The following is a 22,700-nucleotide window of genomic DNA, read 5'->3' as shown; positions in this document are numbered from 1 at the left end:
AGGAATGAACAATGTTTTCGTGAGATATTTTACAGAACTTTATATAGTGTTGTATAGAATGTACTATGCAACACTGATACATTTATTCAGTTCAATTAAAAAAAAGGAGGAAGTTTAGTGAACAACTGACCAGTAGGAGACACTGCCTAAATGTTAATTAGACAATTAAAAACAAAGAAAAAGGACTGATTACCATTCATATACAGTCATCTTGGAAATGTTTGTTGCAACAAACAATGCAAAATTAATTGTTTCAAATTTCCAGTCATTCCCATGATAGTCAACTCCTGTAGTGTTGGCTTCAGTCCTTTTGTCAGTTAAATCTGACTAAATCAGTTTTCATTAAAAAAGATGAAATGAAATGAATATTAATGCCAAGTGCGGTACAGAGGGAGACCTTCATAGAGATTAGGTTGTTTGAGGTCAGGGTTGGGACTCTACATAAGTGGGTTATATTTCTGGTTATAAGTGATATATTAGGTAATGAGCTATTCCTGGTTAGGCAGAAACACAAGTGATGGGAGGGATGAAGGCTGGGTTCACTTGGAGAAGTTCTGCTAGCACTCACCACCCCAAAAATCTGAGCCATTCAAAAAAGCTGCCAACACAGTGTCATTCATAGCTTCAACTGGAATACAACAGAAAATTATGAGCATGCAATGCTTTTACATTTACGGGTTTGGAAAAAGAAGGAAAAATCTGAGGAGGCATTTCAAACTAAAATTCTAAAAAATAAAATAAAATATCAAGGAATTATCTTCACTTCAGGGTTTTTCTTATGGCAGTAGATGTGAATAATTTGACAAATTAATTGGCACATTATATCATTTATTAAATATTTTCATAGATTTACAGCCCTAATAATAACAACAGAATTGTGACTCTGTATACACAGTATGTAAAATCTGATTCTGTATATATTGTGCAAGCTAAATTCAACATAAAACCTGATTTACATTGTTTGGAAGAGAAATCGGTGACAAAAAACACTTACTGTCCAGCACGTTGACTGTGATAGGCTGTTTCTGTTGGATAGTCTGAGTGTGTGGGAAGCGGGCATAGCAGATGTAGTCGTTTCTGGAGTCTTCCATGAGCACATTGGAGAAATATAGGTCTCCGTTTAAAGCCTGGGACACGCGACTGTTTTGGGGAAGTCTTTGGAAATCTGACAAAACGGAGTAGACAAATGTTGTCTGTATTTGATTTTTGGCGTTTTGCCACCCTTATCAAGAAGTATGAGAGCAGATAGAAGCATTTAAAGTAATGAAAAAACAACGAGCTAAACCTCCGACAGAGCAATGAATTTACATACTTGGGTTGCCATGTAAAGTATATGAAAACATAACCAAATTACATTTCAGTGGCTGTTTACACTAGGATGTGCTAGACAGCCGTGTGTGGTGTGTTATGCTGTGTTATTGTCATAAAAGCATATGAATATAGGTGATACTGTCTTACTGTTATCCATCCAGAAGATGATTGGAGGAGGCAGGCCAGCTGGGGGTCTGCATTGCAGTACTAAAGACATTCCCCTCTGTACAATGATTGGTTCATTTTTCTCTTTTGACCACAAGGGGGACCCTATGAAACAGAATTGGAGGCTCAATTAAAAAAGCTGACAGGAGACGACTGAAAAATATTTAAAAAAAACATTCCTGTGTCAATTTGATCAGTGCCTGTCTTACTTGACTGACGGATGACGATGTTATTGGACACGGCAGAGCCATGCTCGTTGCGGGCGATGCACTGATACACGCCCTCGTACGCCTCGGCCTTCTCTCCGCTGATGTCAATGACCAGAGTGCCTGAGCTGGGCTTCATAAAAACTTTTGAATCCTTTTCCACATCGAAATGAGTGCCGTTGCGTGTCCATGAAAAGCTAGAGTGAAAACAGAAAATCCATTAGGAGAGCATGCACACAGTGGCTTTACAATCAATATTTTTATTTATAACAACATTAATCATTCCTCACTTGTCAATCAAAGTTGTTTGCGTAAAGGAACAGTTCACCCAAAAAGTTTCCACCCTCACACACTCGTTCAGATAAATAAAGCATTATAAAAGAGGTCTATATGACCTTTGTGCAATATTTCCTAAAGCCATAAGATAGCTTTGTGTGCAAAAGAGTCCAAAATTTAACCTGTTATTCACTGATAATTGCAAATAAACCAGTTATATTTCAGTCTGTTCTTCGCACTAAGCTACTGTATGACTTCAAAAAACTTGCATTTTAGCACACAAAAGTCACTGAAAGATAATTTTATGATGCTTGTGTGTCCTTTAAGGTGTCTGGCAGTGTAAATCATCATCCGCTTTTGGTTGTATGGAAAAGAGCAGCTTGGACTTTCAGCCTAATACTTCCTTAAAATAAATAAAATAACAAATAACTAAATGATGACAAAATATCCACCATTTAAAGACCTGCATAATGTTTTAAGAAGAGGTGTTAAGCATCAGGCATCAGTCCACAGCAGCGGAATCTGCAGTAGCGGTAACCATGGTGATTCAAAGTGACACCCACCTGGGATGAGGCTTTCCTTTCGCTTCACAGTGGATAATGATGTTCTCCCGAGGGTCGATGATGTAATCCTTGGGGGACTGATGAGTTATTGTGGGAGGCTGAGGCACTGAAGCACAGAAACCAGTGTGAAGACAAGCATCTCTATTTCCCACACACACAACACACACACACCTTGACACAAACCAGCACAGATGCACCACCTTTGCAGAAACTGATTCTGCAAGAAAATATCTAAAAATATAAATGTGCCCAGCTTTAGTTTATCAATGTAACAGAACCCAGAGAGACAAACAACCAAAGAGCATGCAGCATGCAACACAAACTCTCATGAAAGTTCTTGTTGGCATGGCAGATCATAGCTATATTTTACATATAGCTTTATAGTTGGATTTTTTAATGTTTAATAAAAAATACAAGTTAGTATGCATATCAAAATCATAAACACTTCAAGCGGAAGAAAGCAAAAGACATTTACAGTAGATCTAATTCACAACAAATTTCACAGCAAATGTGCCCAGACTTACATCCCTCCAGAACTTTAGCTTTTTTGTCCAAATGAATCAGGAAATACATAAGCAGAGAGTAAAAGAGTTCAAATTAGTGTAAGAGAAGAAGAGAGAAGAGAAGATCAAACAAAATTATGTTCCCTCAGAGAAACTTCCGGAGGTGTGTTGGGCACTCATTACCCATCATGCAACGTTCATGCCATTTCATTCTCCTAATGCAGTTCGTATGGAAGCTGATTGTTTGTCGATGATTCATTGGCTTTACCACCCTGATAAGAGTGGTTCATGCATTAAAGACTCCAAAGATTGAAAAATGAGGAACGTTCTGTACTGAACAATATGATGGAGTTGAATTCTGTAACGATAAACTACTTCATCATTAAAAAGATGCTTCACTCTTTACCTATGCAATCTTTTGTAACATTATACATGTCTTTATTGTCAATTTAATGCATCTTTGCTGAAAAGAAAAGCGAAAAAATCGTACTGACCCCAAACTTTTGAACGGCAATGTATCTTATGCATTCATGTAGTTGATATCACAGCAACAGAGTGATAGAAATAGAAAGATGGAGGGAGAAAGAGTGACCAATGCTCTCTAAAAGTCCTTGTATATTCTGCTTACACAGTAGTGATGCTGACTTTACACACTGTCAGTATGTTAACGTGAAATGCATCTCTAGAGAACAGCAGCTGAGAAAAGAGAAACACTGCGAGGACTCCCAGTGACACACTCGACTGCATTTCCATGTTTATAATGAGGGGTATTTTACTGTTTTTTTAGTGTGCTTGAATGAATCTGGATTGAAAATCTTTAAAGGGGTCATGACATGGATTTATTTATTATTATTTTAATATGTTCCTTGAGGTTCACTTATAATTTTAAAGTTTTTGGCACACAAAACAAATTTTTGTGAACTAAACAAAAAAAAAGATTTCATTCTGACCGTCTGTCTGAAGTTTTTAGTGGTCAGCTCTTAAGGGCTTGTCAGTAGACAGCCACTGTTATGATTGGCTAACGTCACTGCATGGGAAACAGTATCAACGCCCACTCGCTATTGTACGTGTGTAAGTGTTTTGAAAATATTATGCATATAAAACCATAATTTACAGACAAAGCTTTATGAAATCGCATTTCGTTATGCAGCAGCTGTCAGATCCAACAAAGCTAACCGCTTCATCTGTCAAAAAAAGTTTATTTGTGAACTCTCCAACATTACACTGTACCTCGTTTATAAAACAAAATGCTCCGAACCAACATACGATCTGGGAGGCCATTCAAATAAACCATCCACTTGTTTCTGATGTTGCGATCCTTCTGAAGTCCGTTTAAACTGGACATGTTTAGCAAACGTTCTTTCACTCTTCCATTTGTCCTGTTGTCGCCAGTTTCAAGTGCATGGAGTATGTCAGAAACTGAATGCACATATGTATACTGTATCCAGTGTTGACAGCGTCAGTGATTATAATGAGTTTGATTTGTTTTTGACGTGACGCAATGCTCACATACAGTGTAGGCAAATGTCAGCTGTTAAGCCACTGAATGCAAGTGGGCGTGGTCTATGATTCCATTATGTATAACTATTCATCAATGTCTTGCTCTGGAGGCAGTCATATGCAAATGCATTTGCCCATATGACATCACAAATCTCACCATATTCAAACGAGCTGTTTTTGGAGCTATACTTTGTTTATAATGAGGAGGACGTTTTAAGCTATGAAACTTGCAGGATCTTCTTTAATTTTATTTCTAATCTTGTCTAAAAAGATCCATGACAGAATATCTTCATGTCAATCGCACATCTCGACTTAGTGAACTCATTTTAAAATAGGTTAGGCAGCTTTTTTGTGCACTGCTGTCAAATTAAATCTATATTAGTGGGAATTATTACATTTTATTACATCACGTCAGATTCAATTTTGGTCACTGCGCAATACTCACGATCTAGAGGCACTTCTAATCCAGTGGTCATGTGACCCAGCAGCAGCAGTAGCATAACAGCTCCTTCACAGAGCATGCAACTCCTCTTCCTATCCATGGCAAGGGTGCGTTACATGAAAATCCTTCCCCTCCAGGTCAAAGCAACTGGGCCTTGTGATTTGCACTCAATGTGACCATTCAAACATACAGTTTAGGGGCATCCAAGACTAGCCAGCGACTCTGAAAGAGAAAATAGATATAAAAACAATGACCTAAAAGCACAAACAGATGGCAAGATCTTTATTAGGAAATCCGTGCTGGAGACGGACAGCTCGCGTGGGCTTTGATCGTCCTGACATACACAAAGACATGTGAGGGCACTCAGCTGGAAGAGACTGGGACGCTGTGATGGCAGCACACCCTCAGCACTGGCATATGGATGTCAATACACATGGCTGAAGCACAAAATTACACAGCCTGCTGTCTGGTTCCTCAGAGGTGGATAAAGAGACCCCCAAAAAAGGACAAATACCTTTCCTGCTCCAGAAATCCTTTTGTTTTATCGTTCTGCTTTCTGCATGCACTGAATAGAAATTTATGAAGCACATTCTTTCAGATGGTACATAAGTACAATGCTCTTTAGAAAACAAAACAAAACCAAAAATAAAAAAAATGATGTGTGGATAGGAAAATAAAAATGTACATTTACAATCAATTGATTGAGACACTTACTAGCTATAACATCAATTATGTGTTTCCCAACCCTTTAATGTGGCATAAACATGTGTACCCACATGTAAAACACATCATGATTATGGTGGATGAGTGACTGCAATGTTTTTGCGATATAAACCCAAGTAAAAAGTTTTCAGTGAGGAAGGAGGTGTATAATGTGTCAGAGAAGTGAACTAGCATTGGTTGATCCTGCCGGTAGGTAGAGAGAGTGCTATCTGAGTGATTCTGCTGTGTAGCAGGCTGTGTCAGGGAAATGGGCTCTGCTTTGCATAATTCATGAGCTCAGAAACCTTGATGGAGTCATACAGCGAGAGAGAGAGAGAGAGAGAGAGAGAGAGAGAGAGAGAGAGAGAGAGAGAGAGAGAGAGAGAGAGAGAGAGAAACCGCGCATGATTCTGTGGAGCAAAAAATTTATCTCAAGGTGAAGGTTTCAGACATTCAAGACAGAGACAGGTTCTTCTGGATATCACATGCACAGTGAGCATCACTTGTGCCGGAATCTATCTATCTATATCACATTTCTCTGTGATTCAGGACTGGTTACCTAGATACACTTGTGGTGATAAATTTACAATAGAGGCCAGTTGCTTGGACACGGATTAAAATATGGTTTAAAAATGTAATTCTCTTCAGGTTAAGACAAGTCTTTAGGAGACCCTGATTTAACAGTCTCATTTAGGCTAGTGACATTAGAAAGAAATATATAGATAGGAAAATTCAAAATATTAACTTTATTAATTTTATAGTAATTCATGATCTAAAAGGCCTACAAAAACTCTTTAAGATGCCATCTGAGAAATCTAATTTTATTTACAAATCTATTGTTATTTATGGTTATCAAGTGTGGTGGGTCATGACCCAAAACAAAACAAAACAAAAAAGTGTGGATAGGAAAGTATTTAAAAATGCAACCAGTGCTCACTGAATACAGTCAAAAAAATAAATGACGGAAGTGAATAAAGAAACTCAAAGGCCTTCAGCACTTTTTGGGCTGAAGAAAAAGGCAAGACTCCCTAGATTTAGCACATTTTCAGTATTTCAGACTATGTGCACAGCATGTCTGATGGCTGCTATGGTGACAGTATGTGCTCAAGCGCCCTTTGGAAAAACCTGAACCGGTCAGTGGAGAGAGTGACAGTGACAATGTCTTAAATGGAAACTGTCAATCACATTTCCTGTTGCCACGCAATCAGCTTGACCTTTAGCTATTCTCAAACATAAGAATCGGTGAAAAAAAGCTAGTAAGCAATGTCATCTGTGCCTTTTAAAATGAGAGTATTATACCGTTTATACCAGGTATTAAGATGCGTTTTGGTTGATCGGATCACAAATAGTAGACCACACCGAACGCAGTCAGTGCATGTTAGAAATCAGGAATAGTGAGAAAACATTGTGCTTGGTACATTTTTCGTCTTCAAAACAAACTTGAGTCTTCAGCCGACAAAGTTTAAATCCCGTCTGGCTAGTGCGCTACCCATAATGTTTTTGTGGTTGCTCGAATGCATTCGACCACATGAGCGTTAATACTATGAAAGCAGTCCGATCATTTTCGACTACTTCTGGAAGCGGTCGAAAGTGGACAAGCTCCAATATGATTAGTGAGACTTCATGAAAAGTGAAAGGGTGAAGTTATTCAACACCGCAGACCCCGTTTACACCTGTATTTTTTTGCGTCGTCCACTTGTGATCTGATCGACCAAATGCATCTTCATACCAACTGTAAACAAGGCCATAGAGACAAAGTCTAGATTAATGTCTGTGTTGTCATATGGTAGAGATGTGCAGTCATGTATAGTCTGTCTGAATTACACATTTGCATAGCACAAACAACATTGTTTCTAATCGTTAAATGTTCAACACTTTTTCTCTGGCAATAATTCATGATTTATGTATGAATGAATTAACCAACAGATGTTCCCGAATTCAGGCTATTAACATTCTGGTCAAATTAACTGAATCAAGACAAACTAATGAAAAATTCCCTTACATCTCTTCATTTTTACATATATTTTCCTTATAGCTCTCAGATTTTTTTTAAAGATTGGAAAGTTTCATGAGATAGACTGCAGCATGTTAATAGTTTTTAATTGTTTTAAATGGTGGCTTGTAGCCCTGGCCCTTTGGCATAAGTATAGGCTACTTTAAAATAGCTCAGAGGGATGCTTTGGGTAACATTGGGTCTCACAAAACAGACAAAAAAAAACTGATTTAGATACTGTGCTGACTCATTCATCTCATGACAGAATCAATAGAGATGGAGGAGAGATACTGCACAGGAAATCTGATCTAATCACTCTCTGATTGGCTGGATGAAGGACTAAAGGCACAGGCATCTGTCCTAAATGATGGATCTTAATCTAGGGCAGCAGGGCTTCTGAGGCCCCTTTTCTGGATCAACTTGGCTAATGGCTTCTTTATTGGACGAAGACCACCCTGGATGGGCAAAAAAGATAAACAAACTAAAGGGAATATGTGTCATATGCTCTAAAAAGCCAGAGTCAAACTTTTTATCAACAATTTTCCATAAATGTCTAAATAAATATCTAAATATTTTATATTTAGAGCCATTCACATAACTTGAGTTATTATCTATGAGTCATTATGCAAATTCACTTTCACCAAGAGAAATTTTGCCGAAGGCTTTTCCAAAACCAGTCTATTTTAGTATTCATCTCAGCATAATCCCAGCATAAATTAAGAAGAATATATGCAAATGAATGTCATCATTTACATATGAATGGCCTTCTACTGTAAAAAAGTGAACAGAGACCATACCGTACAGTCAAAAGGACTTCATTCATACGGGTTTGTTTTGACCACATCCTACTGCTGCCTTTTGTGGGTTTGGCTCACTTGTTGTTTGTGTTGACAAGTGGTTATTCTCTTTCACGAGGAGGGAGATCAGAAGTCACTGTTGTCAAACTGTCTTTTTCGTATTTGAGTTTGTTTCTAGCTATTTAAACTACCTTTTAAACAAACCTTTGGTCCGTTACCATACCATAGTAAATAATGTTTGCTTTTTCTATTGAAATGTCTAGTTCGAAGTCAGAATACTGTAATTACATGAGTCCCTTTAATGAAACTTTCATCTATCCCGTGTACAAGGCAACAGAAGTGTGAGAACCATCGACAGAATGTCCATCTCATGTTGGGGAGGGTCTTTCAGACTGTGTGTACTGAGAAGGGCTGGCTATTACCATGAGAATGAGACACAAAATAAACGATTAGTGAAACTTATTCAACATTGCAGACATACTGCACATCTTATCGCCCCAATCCACACAAATACCATAAACCCCCTCAAATGTATATATTTTTTTAACAATAATATTATTTTATGACCCCCAAAAAGCCTAAAGAAGCACTTTAGAAGACAAAATTTGTCAGATTCATTATTTATTTAACTTTAGAAATAGAAAAACTTGATGGACAGACGTAAACACTCAAAGTCAATGGTTCATCAAAGCAAAACAAAACAACTAAAGACAAACCAAAGCACGAAAAATGAAAAAAAGAGAAAATACTATATAATATATAATGTTAGCTTTCTAATAATAGTCACTTGAGTCTATTCAGTTTATCAAATTAATAATTCCTCTTTACTTATAAACAATTCCGGTAATGTGTTGGATGGTTGGGTCGCAACTTAAAGTGTAACTTTGCCGATTTTCAATCCTCTTTGTATTGGTACAATGTCGGTAGTATACAGTATGTAAATGAACAATGTTTACTCGTTATCTGGACTGAGAAATTCATGTTTTTTTCAGATTTTCCATTGCAGCGTTCTCTCCATATTTACAATTCTTTGCAACCTTTAGCCTCTGCCTACAACACGCTGGATCCTTCAATGGAAGCCGAAAGTAATTCACTCCCGCTAAACATTTACTTTATGAATTCCTGCAACCGGAAACAAAACACGTCGATACTATTATGACTAAAAGTTTCTTAAGAAGTATTTTCTACTAAAGCAAGGCAGTATTTGACTCTGGACAAGTGTATCCATAGCAAACTGGCGGGGGTGGCCTTGGACGGCAACATGCCCAGTGCATTATGGGTGTTGAAGTTTTCCTACAGTCTTTTTTTTTTTTTTTTTTTTTTGTCAGGTAGCACAGAATTTCCTAAATGTTTTTGACTTTCTACTGCATAGGCAGCCAAGTTTTTTGAAAGCCCATTTTGCCAGTGGTGAAATACCCCTTTAAAACTTTTCAGAACTCAAAACAGAAACCTCAACTATCTGACCTCGGGAAAAACATCAAATTATATAATGTTTTTTCAAATCACCCTTTTAAAAGCAATTTAATTGGCAAGGTTAAGTACTGTATTTGTAAGCTCTCTCTTTTCATAGTTCACAGCCATCCGGAGAATGCACTCACAGAAAGAGTACATGGGAAACTTATTTCCTCTGATAGTACAAGTTTTTCTCAACAGCTCCTTCATTCTGAAGAAGACCTGAGTCAAGAGACCGAACCGGGCTGCTAATTTAACAATCACTCCGTGTCCACGGCAACACACTTATTACACACACATGCCTATTAAAAGACACACAAAACGCAGCCAAACCCATCCATCTTTTTAATGTAAATCCAAGGAGAGGACACTACTGAGAGAAGCCCTCTCAACAGCTCTCCTCTGTCATTGGAGACTGAAAAGAATGAACCGCTCTTTACTTTAGCACAGGACGCCTTCAGGCCAAACGAGAGGGGACATGATTAAATGTCTCTTTTCACACCAAAGTCTGAAGCCCTTAAAGAGGGAAAAACAGAAGAAACAGCAGCTTTATGCTAAAATCTTTTGCCGTTTTCAAAGGGTTAACGTTTGTTTACCAGCTCATGTGTGTTCTCTAGACAATAATGCTGTTTTGTTTTGCATTTTAATTCATAAAGTACCTCTGGGCCAATCAAATCCCTGTTTACTCAAACAGTTTATGGAAAAACATTGCTTTGACTTATTTGCAAGAGCACAAACGAAGAGGAATCAATGAGTCAAGAAAATTGATTGTCTGAACAAACTGAGCTGGTTTCACAGCATGCATCTCATTTCAGATGTTAACACTGTATGACACAACAAACAAATTTGTCTTTTAAAAGTCATAATTAGCCGTCAGCCGCACAGTAGGCTATAAGCTTACAAACGTTTAGCTGTTATTACTGAACTGCTCCGTTGGCAGTTTGTCTGCCATTACCTTGTTGCTATGTTCATAAACCAACAAATGACGGTTTCGGAAGCAATACAATGCTAAACCACAGCGCAGCATTGTTTTAGTAGTTCACTGCCAGGGTTTAGCATAGCGTTACTATCTAAATAAATGAGCTAACTTCATTTAACAGTGGTGGTGTGAAGTTATCCACAGCTAAAGGGTCACTTGTTCTTGCAGTGTCAGCAGAACGATAGAGCTTTCTTTCTCTCCTGAGCTTTGGGAAGTTGCTGATTGTCAGCAAGCTCCTGTCTGGCAACTCACGAACTGCATTGTTGCTTTATGCTGTTTATAGTTCAGTTAGGCTGAAAATACAGTGTGACCCAAACCACTCTGAGCAGAACTATTCACTTCAAATATAAAAGAACACACTCTAATATAACAATGGAAAAACTTGGGAAAATCTATGTAGATCTCAGATGTAAAGGTGCATGGGTTTCACATTGCTTTTAACTCATACTTGTGATGTGTTACAAAGTAAAATATACTTTGTCATATTAATCATTTTGCATAACATGTAAACAGTTCTCACATTTCGAAGCAAATTCACTCATAATTGTGATGTTTCAGAGTAAAATAATTAAAATAGCTGATAACAGATTTTGGATTCAGAATAGTATAGGATTCACAAAACCACATCTACTAGACCAAGGGCCACTTCAATCAAAATCACAGGATTTCATGTGGGAAATATAGTCTAGACTCCAGAGTAATAAATGATTCCCTGTGAGGGCCTGTTTTTCAAGTTTCTCCTACAGGTAAACACAAATCACTTGCATTGTTATCACAAAGCTCAGGATAATGTGGAGCACACAACGTCTAAAATTACCTAACTAGGGTTAAATTACCCACCTAGGTTGCAAAAAAAACAAAAACTCTATAATGTTAAAAAGTATGTCAGACTAAAATATACTGAAGACAAAGAAGTACTTCTTTGTCAATCCTTCAGAAACTACTACAAAGCATTATTTAATAAGCAGCCGGGAATGTCCAGAAATGACTCAATGGTTCCTGAACGCTGTGAGTCATAACTTCAGTCTACTGACTTCATTTCTGCAGTGCTTTTCCCTGAGCACATGTGTAACAGGGGGACGTTATGTTTTATTCAACACTGATTGTAAAGGAGATCTCAAATGTCCCACAATCTGTTGATCAGACTATATAATCTGCCTCAGTGCTGTTCTCTTGTATAAAATCTATTCTATCTTTCCATCAGTTATGAAACACTGAGATGGTGGGTCGAGCATTTCATAAAAGACCTCTTCTAAGAGAGGCCACAATACTGTAAACCAGACTTATTTGTATTCTGGAAAAACACAATGAGTGTGAGGGGCATCTCAATGACCAGACATGATGACTCTAGACAGATGAGAGAGGTCAAAGCGGTGAAAGAAGCATTTCTATAGTTCCAGCATGGTCTGAATGTGAATTATTGTTGCTATGGTGGTTCATATTTAGAAAAATTAATAAATAAAATTAATATACTTTAAAAATAAGTTACCAAAATAGTATATTTTCGGTCTTTGTTTAAAATACATCACACCCAGAGGTGCACATAACTGGTACGCATGTGTGGTAAAAATAAACAATGCGCAGCAGAAAACGCGGAGGGAAGCGCTTTTGAGCACCAACATTTTTGGGGAAAGGGACACGTTTACTTACTGGAGTAGGATTTTTCTACATCTCTGGTAAGATAGCATTCATGATGATAAGTGTGTTCATAATTAGGGGTGCAACGGATCACGTTTACTTGCACTTGAACGAACACATACGCACAAAAATATGTCAAAATACCCGTCTCTGCAAGAATTCTCTCTGTTATGTCATCAGTGAAAAGTTGAGAAAGAAAATGGTCAGTATATTCGTATGTATAATAGTAAATATTATATACATTTACTATTCTATTTCAGAATACAGGAGGAAAGGACAGAGAACAAGTCGTTATTAATTCATTTGTTTTAAGTACGAATTAAAAAATATGTTACCAATATAGAACCAATTCTATACTTTATTTTTGAATAATACATTTATTATTAAAAATTCATCCTTTATTTCATTCATTCATTCATTCACTATTCTATTTCTACACTATGTTCTATGATATCTCTTTTCACAGTTTATTTTAGAGAATACAGGAGGAAAGGATGGGTTGGCACACTGCTCTCTCTGTTCCATCTGTTCGGCGCTCAGATAAACTGTGGTCATCTGTCCACATGCTGTATGTGGGTGAACAGGAGCTTTTACAGTATGTGCCGATATATCACTGCCATTACACAGTTCAAAATGTGCTATGACGTAATACTTGTCATGTCATCTAATATATATATATATATATATATATGCTATTTATATATATGCTATATATATATATATATGATATATTTTAACAATATAGATTGTTTCAAAGCAGCTTTACAGTGATAATAGGAAATTACAGTAACAGTACAGATTGTTTTGGCTTTACAGCAGCTCTAGAATAAAGTTATTGTCCAGCTAAAGTTAGTTTTGATTGATTTATTCACTTCAATTGCAAAGACCATTAGTTATTAATTAGTTATTAGGGGCCGCTAACAAGACACCGTTCTAACAGAAAACCCTCAGTGCGCTCCGGCCGCCCATCAGCACAAAACAGTGCCTGGTGGCTTGAGAACGCAAACCCTGAAATAGGTTCCAAGGTGCAGGCCTTGAAAACGTTGTGAAAAAAAAAAAGGTTATCTCTGCGCAAACCTCAAAAACGCAAACCCGCGAAAACGCGTGCAAATGCACATCACGTGTTTAGTCCACAGGTATGCGCGTTTGAATATATATTTGCGCAGGCGTATAGTCCTTCTTTACAAACCAACCCTCAAAAAACTACTTGTCTGGCCTTAAACATTTAGAATACAGAATTATTTATCGCTTCCGTGTAGGCACGTGAGCCGTAATTATCCCGACAACGTTTTATCTGCAGGGAAGGGAAGGGAAGGAAGCCTTCACAGGGGAGAGACTAGTGGACACTTCAGGACTGTGTTGTAGTCAGTGTTGGGCAAGCTACTTGGAAAATGTAGTGAGCTAAGCTAGCAGTTACTCTACATTAAATGAAGCTTCACTACACTGAAGCTACCACCCTGGAAAATGTAACAAGCTATGCTACAGGAACATGGCAAAAGTAGTTCACTACATCTAAGCTATTTTTTTAAATTACATTTTTATATTGAACCAACTTCATTCCAAATCAATGCTATCTCAGTGATCAATAAAACTGTAAGGCAAGCATAATTGTTCAGTTCAATTTTTTATTCAACAACTGCTCCAAACCAATTTGGCAACAAAAACAAACAAACAAAAAACGTGATCCACATAATAACAAAACCAGGTGTCGAGAGTGTGCGTGTATTCATCTGTATGTGTAGCCTACGTATGCATATGCACAACATGTTTGCCTGGGTATGCACCAAGGTTATTTTCGTAAACGAAAACTGAAACTAAGACTAAAACTATTGGTCAAAAAACATTTTCGTAAACTGAAATAAAATAGAAATTTCAACATTAATGAAAAACTAAAACTAAACGAAACTAACAACAGTTACTGAAAAAATAACTGAAACAAAATAATAATTCGCAAAAATAAATAATCGTTTTCGTAATTAATAAGCTTCTGCAGCATCACGTGCATGACACGACGCTCTAAAAACGCGGCACTCAAGTTAAAATAAGTTCAACTTTTAAAAGACACGTATCGAGACCTTGCGCTTTTCCCCCACTGTGCCTCTCTTTTTCCCCACTGAAAAACAATTTTTTCCGTTTTTCAAAGCAAAACCGACTGTGTGAACCAGCCCTAAGAAGCAGAAAGGCCCAAATCTATTTCCATCTCATGCAAATACAGCTGTACCTTAATTCCAGGTATAAGAAGATAACCATCTCATGTGAAACTAGCCTAAACAAGATAGGCCTATACCACACATATTAGACAAGATACCACACTGAGCAGAAAACGTAAAAAACAAATAGCATGTCTATAGCCCAGAAATAGACGTAGGCTATTTGTCAGAGTAGAAGTATTCTATACTAAATGTCTGGTCTGAAGAGAACATTTGAATATGTGTATAACTATGATTATATGATTTTAAACGATGCAATAGACAGAAAGCATAAATGGATCAATACAAGAATAATGTTTGAAAGGATTAATAATTGAAATAACCTTAAAGAATAATCATAATAATCATACGCATATCTTTTTCTTATACATCACGTTTAACAAGATTTCATTTTTAATATTATTATATAATTTTTACTTTTTAGTTGCATTTGTTTGGTTCTTTGTTCATCCTCAAACAATTATTAAATTTTTATTATTGAAAGGTTTTCACAAGAGTTAAATGTAAACTGCAAACATTAAACTTTGCTGAAATGAAATGTCTTTAACTGGAAATGTTCTGTTAACTCTGCTAAACTATAATTACTAAAACTGAAACTGAAACTAAATACATAAAAACTAAATAGAAATGTGTTCACAAAATAAAAACTAAACTAAAACTAACAAAACCATTAATGAAACTAACTAAAACTAAACTGAAATTTATAGGAAATTTGAAAAAGATATTAAAATAAAAACTAATATAGAATAACTATAATAAAAAATAAAAAAACTATAATAACCTTGGTATGCACAATTTAGACTTGGCCATATTTGCAGGACTAACTGTAAGTTCATTTATAACTCAACTCAGCTCAAACCACAGTAGCAAAATAATTAAGACCTGCTCCAAACAGTACCAACATGGCAAAGAAAAATTACCACTAGATTCTGGCCAAGGCCCCTCTTTTGCAGGATGTGTTATTGAACCCATCGTCAATACTACGGCAAATGTACAAATATATAAATAAAACATCTAGGTGAACATCAGATTATGTGGTCATGTTTGATACCAGCCAATCAGAAAGATTATAGAGATGCACCGATTACAATTTTCTAGGCCAATTACGATTTTTCATTGAGTTTGACCCACCGATACAGATTAACAGGGGACCTTGGCGAAGTGGGGGCCCCACAAAGATATATTGATAGCCTATATATTGATATAGACGGCGGTGTTGTGTACAGAGTGAACAGCAACGGTTCTAGTACTGAGCCTTGTGGTACTCCATACTGAACTTTTGATCGATAAGACATCTCTTTATTCACTGCTACAAACTGATAACGATCAGATAAGTATGATTTAAACCATGCTAATGCACTATCCTCCTTTAGGTAGTTATTTACTGAAAATCTGACTTGCTAGCCATGGTCACCATTCACTTTAATGGAAAAGAGCAGCATGCACATTCTGCTTTTGTGTTCCAATGAAGAAAGTAATGTAAGTCATTCAGGTTTCACATGACTTGAGGGTGCGTAAATTACAGAATTTTCATTTTTGGTGAGTCAGATTGAAGAATCACCATGCAAATATATATCATAAAATGTGTCTCAGTCCACACAAAAAAAATAAAATAATTGACAGCATTATACGTCATAAAAACAACTGCCCAGCAGCATCATGCTCATGCACATGGCACAAGATCACTGTCTATTTCTATGTGCTCTTTTCTACAAAACACAGCTGAGCTCTAGAGAACACGTCTGTATATCCGCTCTAACGGGGCCAGACGCTCCCAGTAATGTCTAAGCACAGCAGGGATCATCATTAGGGAAAGATCACGTTCAAGTTCATTCATTTCAAGAAAAAACACAGTTTTAATCATAGCATCAGTGTCTGGAGCATGTAAAATGCTCCATGTATTCAACCAATCGCATGCAACTCCTTTGAACCACTATCAACTGCATTCCTAGCAAGAAGTCAAGCAGTGTGTGTTTTTAATACATTAGTCATGGCAGGAATATGAAGGATTCTGGATAATTTCGACAGAACTCAAATCAAAATATGGCATGAAAAAGTTTGCAATTTACAGTGAGGTAAAGATGTGTTCATATTTGATCTAGAGATTTGTCATTATTTATTCTACAGATTCATCATGTTTCACTGAATTTAATCAGATTAGATTATATAAGGCTTAACTGATCCATTGGCTTTTTTGGCGGAAGTGTCTCACATTGTTGCCTAACACTGCTGACAGCCAGGTTTGTGCCCTCAGAGGCCAAATCGAACACTTTGTATGACAGAGCAGCATATGCAGCTTCAGCACATTAATAGATCAGCACTTTCAAGTTTTTCCCTACAATGTGTACTATGTGTTTTTGTGTACTTCACACTTTTAGCTACTACCTTGCATCTGAATGTATTTATTATTTTGGTTTCAGATCCCTAAACATGAAAGTTGAAAATAGTTCACACACACACAAAAAAAAAATGTTGCCCCAAACTGAATCCATTTGATTTACTTTCTTCTGTGGAATGCAGATTACAACGAACTGGCACCGACACAAAATGACCCATAAACACTGTAACAATATGATTAAAAGTAATCTATGAATGTGTTAAAACAGAGGAACAGATCGAAATTTATGTTGACTTGGCATCCATGCTAGCTTGGCAAGAAGTGATGCCTGATTCATAAACAAATAGTTATTTTCAGATCTTTTCAATCAACTGATCCAGTTCAAATGCTCGTCTGAATGATTTGTTCAAGAATGATTTGTTCCTTAGTTCAAATAACCTAATGATTTAGTTACAGTGGTTCAAGTTATCATACAGTATGAACTCAGAATTTCACTTTTATGATACATATATGATTATTTTGGGTCCTTTTTAAAGAACCACTGCCCATTCTTGTTATTGAGGGAAAACAGACACATTTCACAGCTTTCAACATGGTAAAATATGTCAGCACAAAGCAACGTAAGCGGTCAGAATATGCTAATTTCTTTTTCTTTCAGTAACAGTTTTTAGTTGGTGAAGAGAGGAAGGATACATGTCATGAATCCAAACATATCAATTCTTAATCATTCTTTTTCATCTTTTTTCTTTTCATGTCTCTACTCTGTTCCTCTCTGTCTGGAAACAGCCACTGAATTACAAACAGTACATCAAAAAGTCAGTGAAAAATTAAATCCAGTGAGCCACATCTTACCCGTTTAGACAGTATGAAAGAGTGGATCCTCTCGTTCCGACCAGACGACAGCAGCTGTGAATGATGTGGACACTGTAAAAAACAAAACAAAAAGAACTCTGATATGACAAAGCAAATGACTGAGGAACGTGTCAAACGACTGACGGACATTAAGACTAAAGGACAAAAGACTTGCTGGATCACAGATGCACCAAAAAGTGAATAAAAAAAACACACACAAAATGTGTTATTTCATGCCCCACTGGGATTTCTAAACATTATTGCTTCTGTGCAAACACAAAGCCATGCTGTAGATCAGGAGAAAGACTGACAGAGAGACCTGCTTTCATCGACACCCCCCTTAGCACCTCTACATCACACGTGCGGGTTCATAGTCGTGCATACATTAGAGTTCTCCCTCGAGACGCACGTATTCATTCCACATTACCAGAAACACGGCCGCTGACACAGCTTCCCCCCTCCATCTTTTGATGGGAGACGGACCACAAAGACGCTGTGAGGGAGAGCTGCGTCGCTTTACTGCATTGTTTTCTCCAATTTAAAGCAAACTGAGGAAACCTCCAGCCTCTGGTGAAGCTGTCACACACAGCTGCTGTCTCACAGAGACCAGAAAGAGGGAGACTGAGAGAAAGAGAGAGAGAGAGAGAGAGAGAGAGAGAGAGAGAGAGAGAGAGAGGCAATAAAACAACAACAAAAAATTCACACTAACTACCTCCCACCTCTCAGAGTTGACCTGAGGTGTTGTCATGGAGACGGGCCGCATGCCGGCACGATAGGGAAAGAGAGAGAGAGAGAGAGAGAGAGAGAGAGAGATGGAAGGGGTTCTGAGAGAATACAATATCTATCTAATGTTGAGAGACAGATATAAAATCATTCATTCATCATTATCTGCATATCAAAAACCTAGATCTATCTATCTATCATCTTTTCTTTTTCATCCATCCATCCATTTCTTTTTTCATCCATCCATTTCTTTATTCAAACATCCATTTCTTTTTATCCACGCTTCAATTTATCCATTTCCCAAATTCCCATCCATTCATTTATCCATCAATCCATTTATCAATCATCCATTCCTTTTTTCATCCATACATCTATTCATTCATCCATCTACCATCCATAAATATCCAATTCTTGATTTATCCATCATCCATCTGTTCTTTTTTCATCCATCCATTTATATTTTTCCAACATTCATCCATCCGTTCAACCATTTATCCATCCATTTCTTTTTTCTTCCATCCATCCATCCATCCATCCATTAATTTAACCATTTATCCATCAATTTTTTCATCAATTGATCCACTTGTTCAAACATTATACATCCATTCATCCACACATTTAAATATTTTGTATACTCATAGTTATCTATCTATCTATCTATCTATCTATCTATCTATCTATCTATCTATCTATCTATATTAAACATACCACAGACAGGTGCCTCCCATCAGCCTTTAGTTGTACACCTACTGACATCAGCACACACAATGACTTCAGAATAAACAAATCAGCAGCACACACAGACAAATCTGACTGGTTTTCGCAGGAAAGGTGATACCAGGTGTGTACTGTGCAATGGACAAAATGCTGTTTGTTCTAATGACTATAGTCACAGAACCTGAGTCAAAGAGGTGAAAGGAAATAGCTCACCCTGAAGGTATAACTTTGACCCACAGGGTGTGAGAAAATACCCTAATGAAAACTATAAAAACACACAATCAAATCACTGAGAACAAACCAAACAACAAACAAAAAAAGGGTTATTCTGGGTAAAAAAACTAAACAAAACAAAACATTTTTAACAGCCAGACCTTGATACTGCAGCGAGTCAACAGAAGTCCTTTCCTGGTAACGGTGTGTATCAAGTGTGTATCTCTCTAACCATTCTCTGTGGCTCGTGTAGCATGTGTGTGGCCGGTGAACGCTCTGACATCTGCCTCACACACACACACACTCACACACACATGGCTGCTCGACTCTCCCTGGCATCCACCCCCATGTGCCTGCCTCCTAACTCGGTGAGATTAACACACCCCTTTGTCACCGTACAAAGGGGGTTAAAGCATTTCCTGGAGCAAACCGAAAGCATCCGTAGGGACTGAGGGATGGAGAGGGGGGGAAAAGAGAGGCAGAGACAGAAAGATATGAAGAAAAAGATATATAGTGCAGGTAAAGTGATATATACATTCAAAGAGGTGTCAATACACGTCAGGCTCATTTGGCAGGTCTGTTTGTTCTGTCAAGTGTTTGCTTGAACGTTTCCTTTAAAAGGAACAGAATCGCAGATGTGCTGAAGATCCCAATTAACCCCTAATGGTGTGAAATGACTGTCAAATACAAAAGCTGTGCAGAGCTTCAACACTTAACCAACAAAAGCCTCGATCACTGACTGTGGAGCCTGTGGGGAAAGATTCAGCACTGATTTCAGATCAGCTTTTCTGAATTAACAGGAAACCAATCTCAATACTGGAATAAGATAAACACCTTTAGACTTTATTGTCTACCATAAAAGTCACATTACAAATGCAGAGCTCAGTGACAACCAAGACATTCATCCTAATATAGCTTTACAGCCCTCTGAGCACATGAAACAGTCTTCAATGTTGACATAATGACACATATTATGGTCATTTTAAAGGTTCAGAGCATCGTTTACATTAAGTCAACATGATTCTCATTCGCAACCCATACCTCTCCGTAATTTGACATATTTTCAAGCAATGGAAGAGAAAGAGCAAAGAGCAAAATTGTGTGACGTGGCTTTATTTTACCCATCAGGAATGGATTGGACAGTGAAAAGTGGCTATTGCAAACCATAATTAAAAATTATTTCAGAAAAAGTTTTGATTAAATATTTTGAAGACTTTTTAGGTTTAAAATAGTGTGCACTGATAAATAGCTAGTGCACAATATATGACAAGGAAAATGTACTAAGAAAGTAAATTGGAGTCAAATTAATTGTGATATTAAATTAGTAGCATAAACATTGCTGCAATGGTCAAATATCTCTTTGGACCATATTCTTCAAGCCAGTTTCAGAACAATATCTACTTTGTAACAAAAAAAAATTATATATCATATTCTGGGGTTAGCTAATGAATATTTTCTGAAAATAAAATTAACAATGCCTACAGATAACATCTGATCATCAATAAGAGTAAATCGCAGTAATGACGAAAAGCAACCACAGTAATAATATTTAAAAAAAATATTATAATACTAATTATAATAAACAATTCTGCCAGCAAGGAATATAGTTCATTAGACTAACTGTAGGCTGATAGTGGTTGCCAAGCAACGTAGCAACTCAAATCAACTGATATGTAGTCACAAGTGTGTGCGTGTCTGTACAGGCAATTAAATAAAGTTCATTCAATTCGATAACTGCATACAATACAGAAAAAAGTTTATTTTAAACTGAATTAATGTATTTTTAAAAATCAATGGCCCTGAAAAGATTTAAACATTTAAACTGAAGTGACAAATACCAGATAGTACATACCTGTACCTCTCAGTGTTGTATATTTTCTCTACCATTAACAATTATATCGCAGTACCCTAAAAGTAAGCTATCCTATCCAATAATGAAGGGTCCATGTTGCCATACTGTGACTTTTAGAGTATCATATGAGTGAGGACATGTAGATACAGTCTAGAATAAATATGAACAGAGAGAAAAGCTCTGATTACTTTCCCCAGCTCTCAGCTTTAATTTACCCTGTCTGAGTGTTAACATCAGTCAGACTGGGGTCCCTCACACACACACACACACACACACACACACACACACGGCCGAATAGACTGAGTGCTAGAGAGCTGCACAATAGGGCATGGAGAGGCCTTTTCACACAGCAGATTTAGCACACACCAGCTGGGCTTTCAACACAGAGACGAGTCGCCACTGAACTCTGTCATTTCCACTTCAGCTCTGAGGACACAGTTATCCACACTAGCGGACAATACACGGACATAATTCCCACCAGACTCCCAACAGAACTAGAAAAGAAACAAAAGATCTGCTTTTCTTTTTTAGCTTTTTAAGTTCATAATCCACTTGATCTTGTGTAGGGCCATATCTTTTATTTTATAATACATTTTATATTTTACATTAAAATTGTAAAATATATATTTATATAATACTAATATATTACTGATTTTACTGTATTTTGGATAAAAAAATTAAAAAATAATAATTAAAAAAATAAAATAAAAATTATATATAATATATATATATATATATATATCCAAAAATACAGTTTTTTTTTTAACATTTATTCCTATGATGGCAAAGCTGAGTTTTCAGCACCACAGTCTTCAGTGTCACATGATGAAAGTTTAAAACAGTTGTGTACAAAAAAAAAAAAATCTGGATTCTTTGACGAACAGAAAGTTTATCTGAAATAGAAAGCATTGCATTGGCATTATGAGAGAGACAGAGAAACAAAAGAGAGATGGAGGAAGTGAACTAGAACTGTTGGCATGATGCCACCTGGAGAGGGGGGATCCACACAGTGCAATAAGACAGTGTTATTTGATTTTTATGTTAATGATGTGGTTTGAGCAAAGGCCACATGCCAAGAGAGAGATGGGACGGCAGTAGGGTTCCACTCACGGTCGTAAAATCTATTGGTATCATCTATATGCAACAAAAGCAGTGGTGCAACATTTCATTTTAAAGATAGGCTACAATAATTTCTGAGCAACTAGCATCATTAAACTGATTTGGGAAGAAATAAAGATTTGTCATATATATACATGTGTATATATATA

At 36.9% G+C, this 22,700-nt stretch overlaps 1 protein-coding gene across 13 annotated transcripts in view; it reads right to left on the bottom strand.

Annotated features, from left to right (window-relative positions):
- nrcama (neuronal cell adhesion molecule a) overlaps positions 1-22,700 on the bottom strand; it is a 49,669-nt gene that overhangs the window by 15,449 nt on the left and 11,520 nt on the right. For 7 of the 13 annotated variants that reach the window (XM_082167115.1, XM_082167125.1, XM_082167126.1 and 4 more), the window contains exons 2-9: positions 17,928-17,999; positions 4,970-5,188; positions 3,046-3,063; positions 2,522-2,627; positions 1,686-1,879; positions 1,459-1,581; positions 995-1,165; positions 569-628 (exon numbers count right to left, since the gene is read on the bottom strand). In XM_082167115.1, coding sequence (XP_082023241.1) covers positions 569-628; positions 995-1,165; positions 1,459-1,581; positions 1,686-1,879; positions 2,522-2,627; positions 3,046-3,063; positions 4,970-5,066 — 769 coding nt within the window. In that variant the 5' untranslated portion in view covers positions 5,067-5,188; positions 17,928-17,999. Of the gene's footprint in view, positions 1-568; positions 629-994; positions 1,166-1,458; positions 1,582-1,685; positions 1,880-2,521; positions 2,628-3,045; positions 3,064-4,969; positions 5,189-17,927; positions 18,000-19,741; positions 19,893-22,700 lie in introns of those variants that run through there. The other 6 variants (XM_082167122.1, XM_082167116.1, XM_082167127.1 and 3 more) reach the window with 4 other exon arrangements.

The sequence above is a fragment of the Leuciscus leuciscus genome (genome assembly GCF_965113295.1).
Source record: "Leuciscus leuciscus genome assembly, chromosome: 4".
NCBI lineage: Eukaryota > Metazoa > Chordata > Actinopteri > Cypriniformes > Leuciscidae > Leuciscus > Leuciscus leuciscus.
Note: the sequence above shows the minus strand (reverse complement) of the source record. Positions and strands in the feature narration are given on the sequence as shown.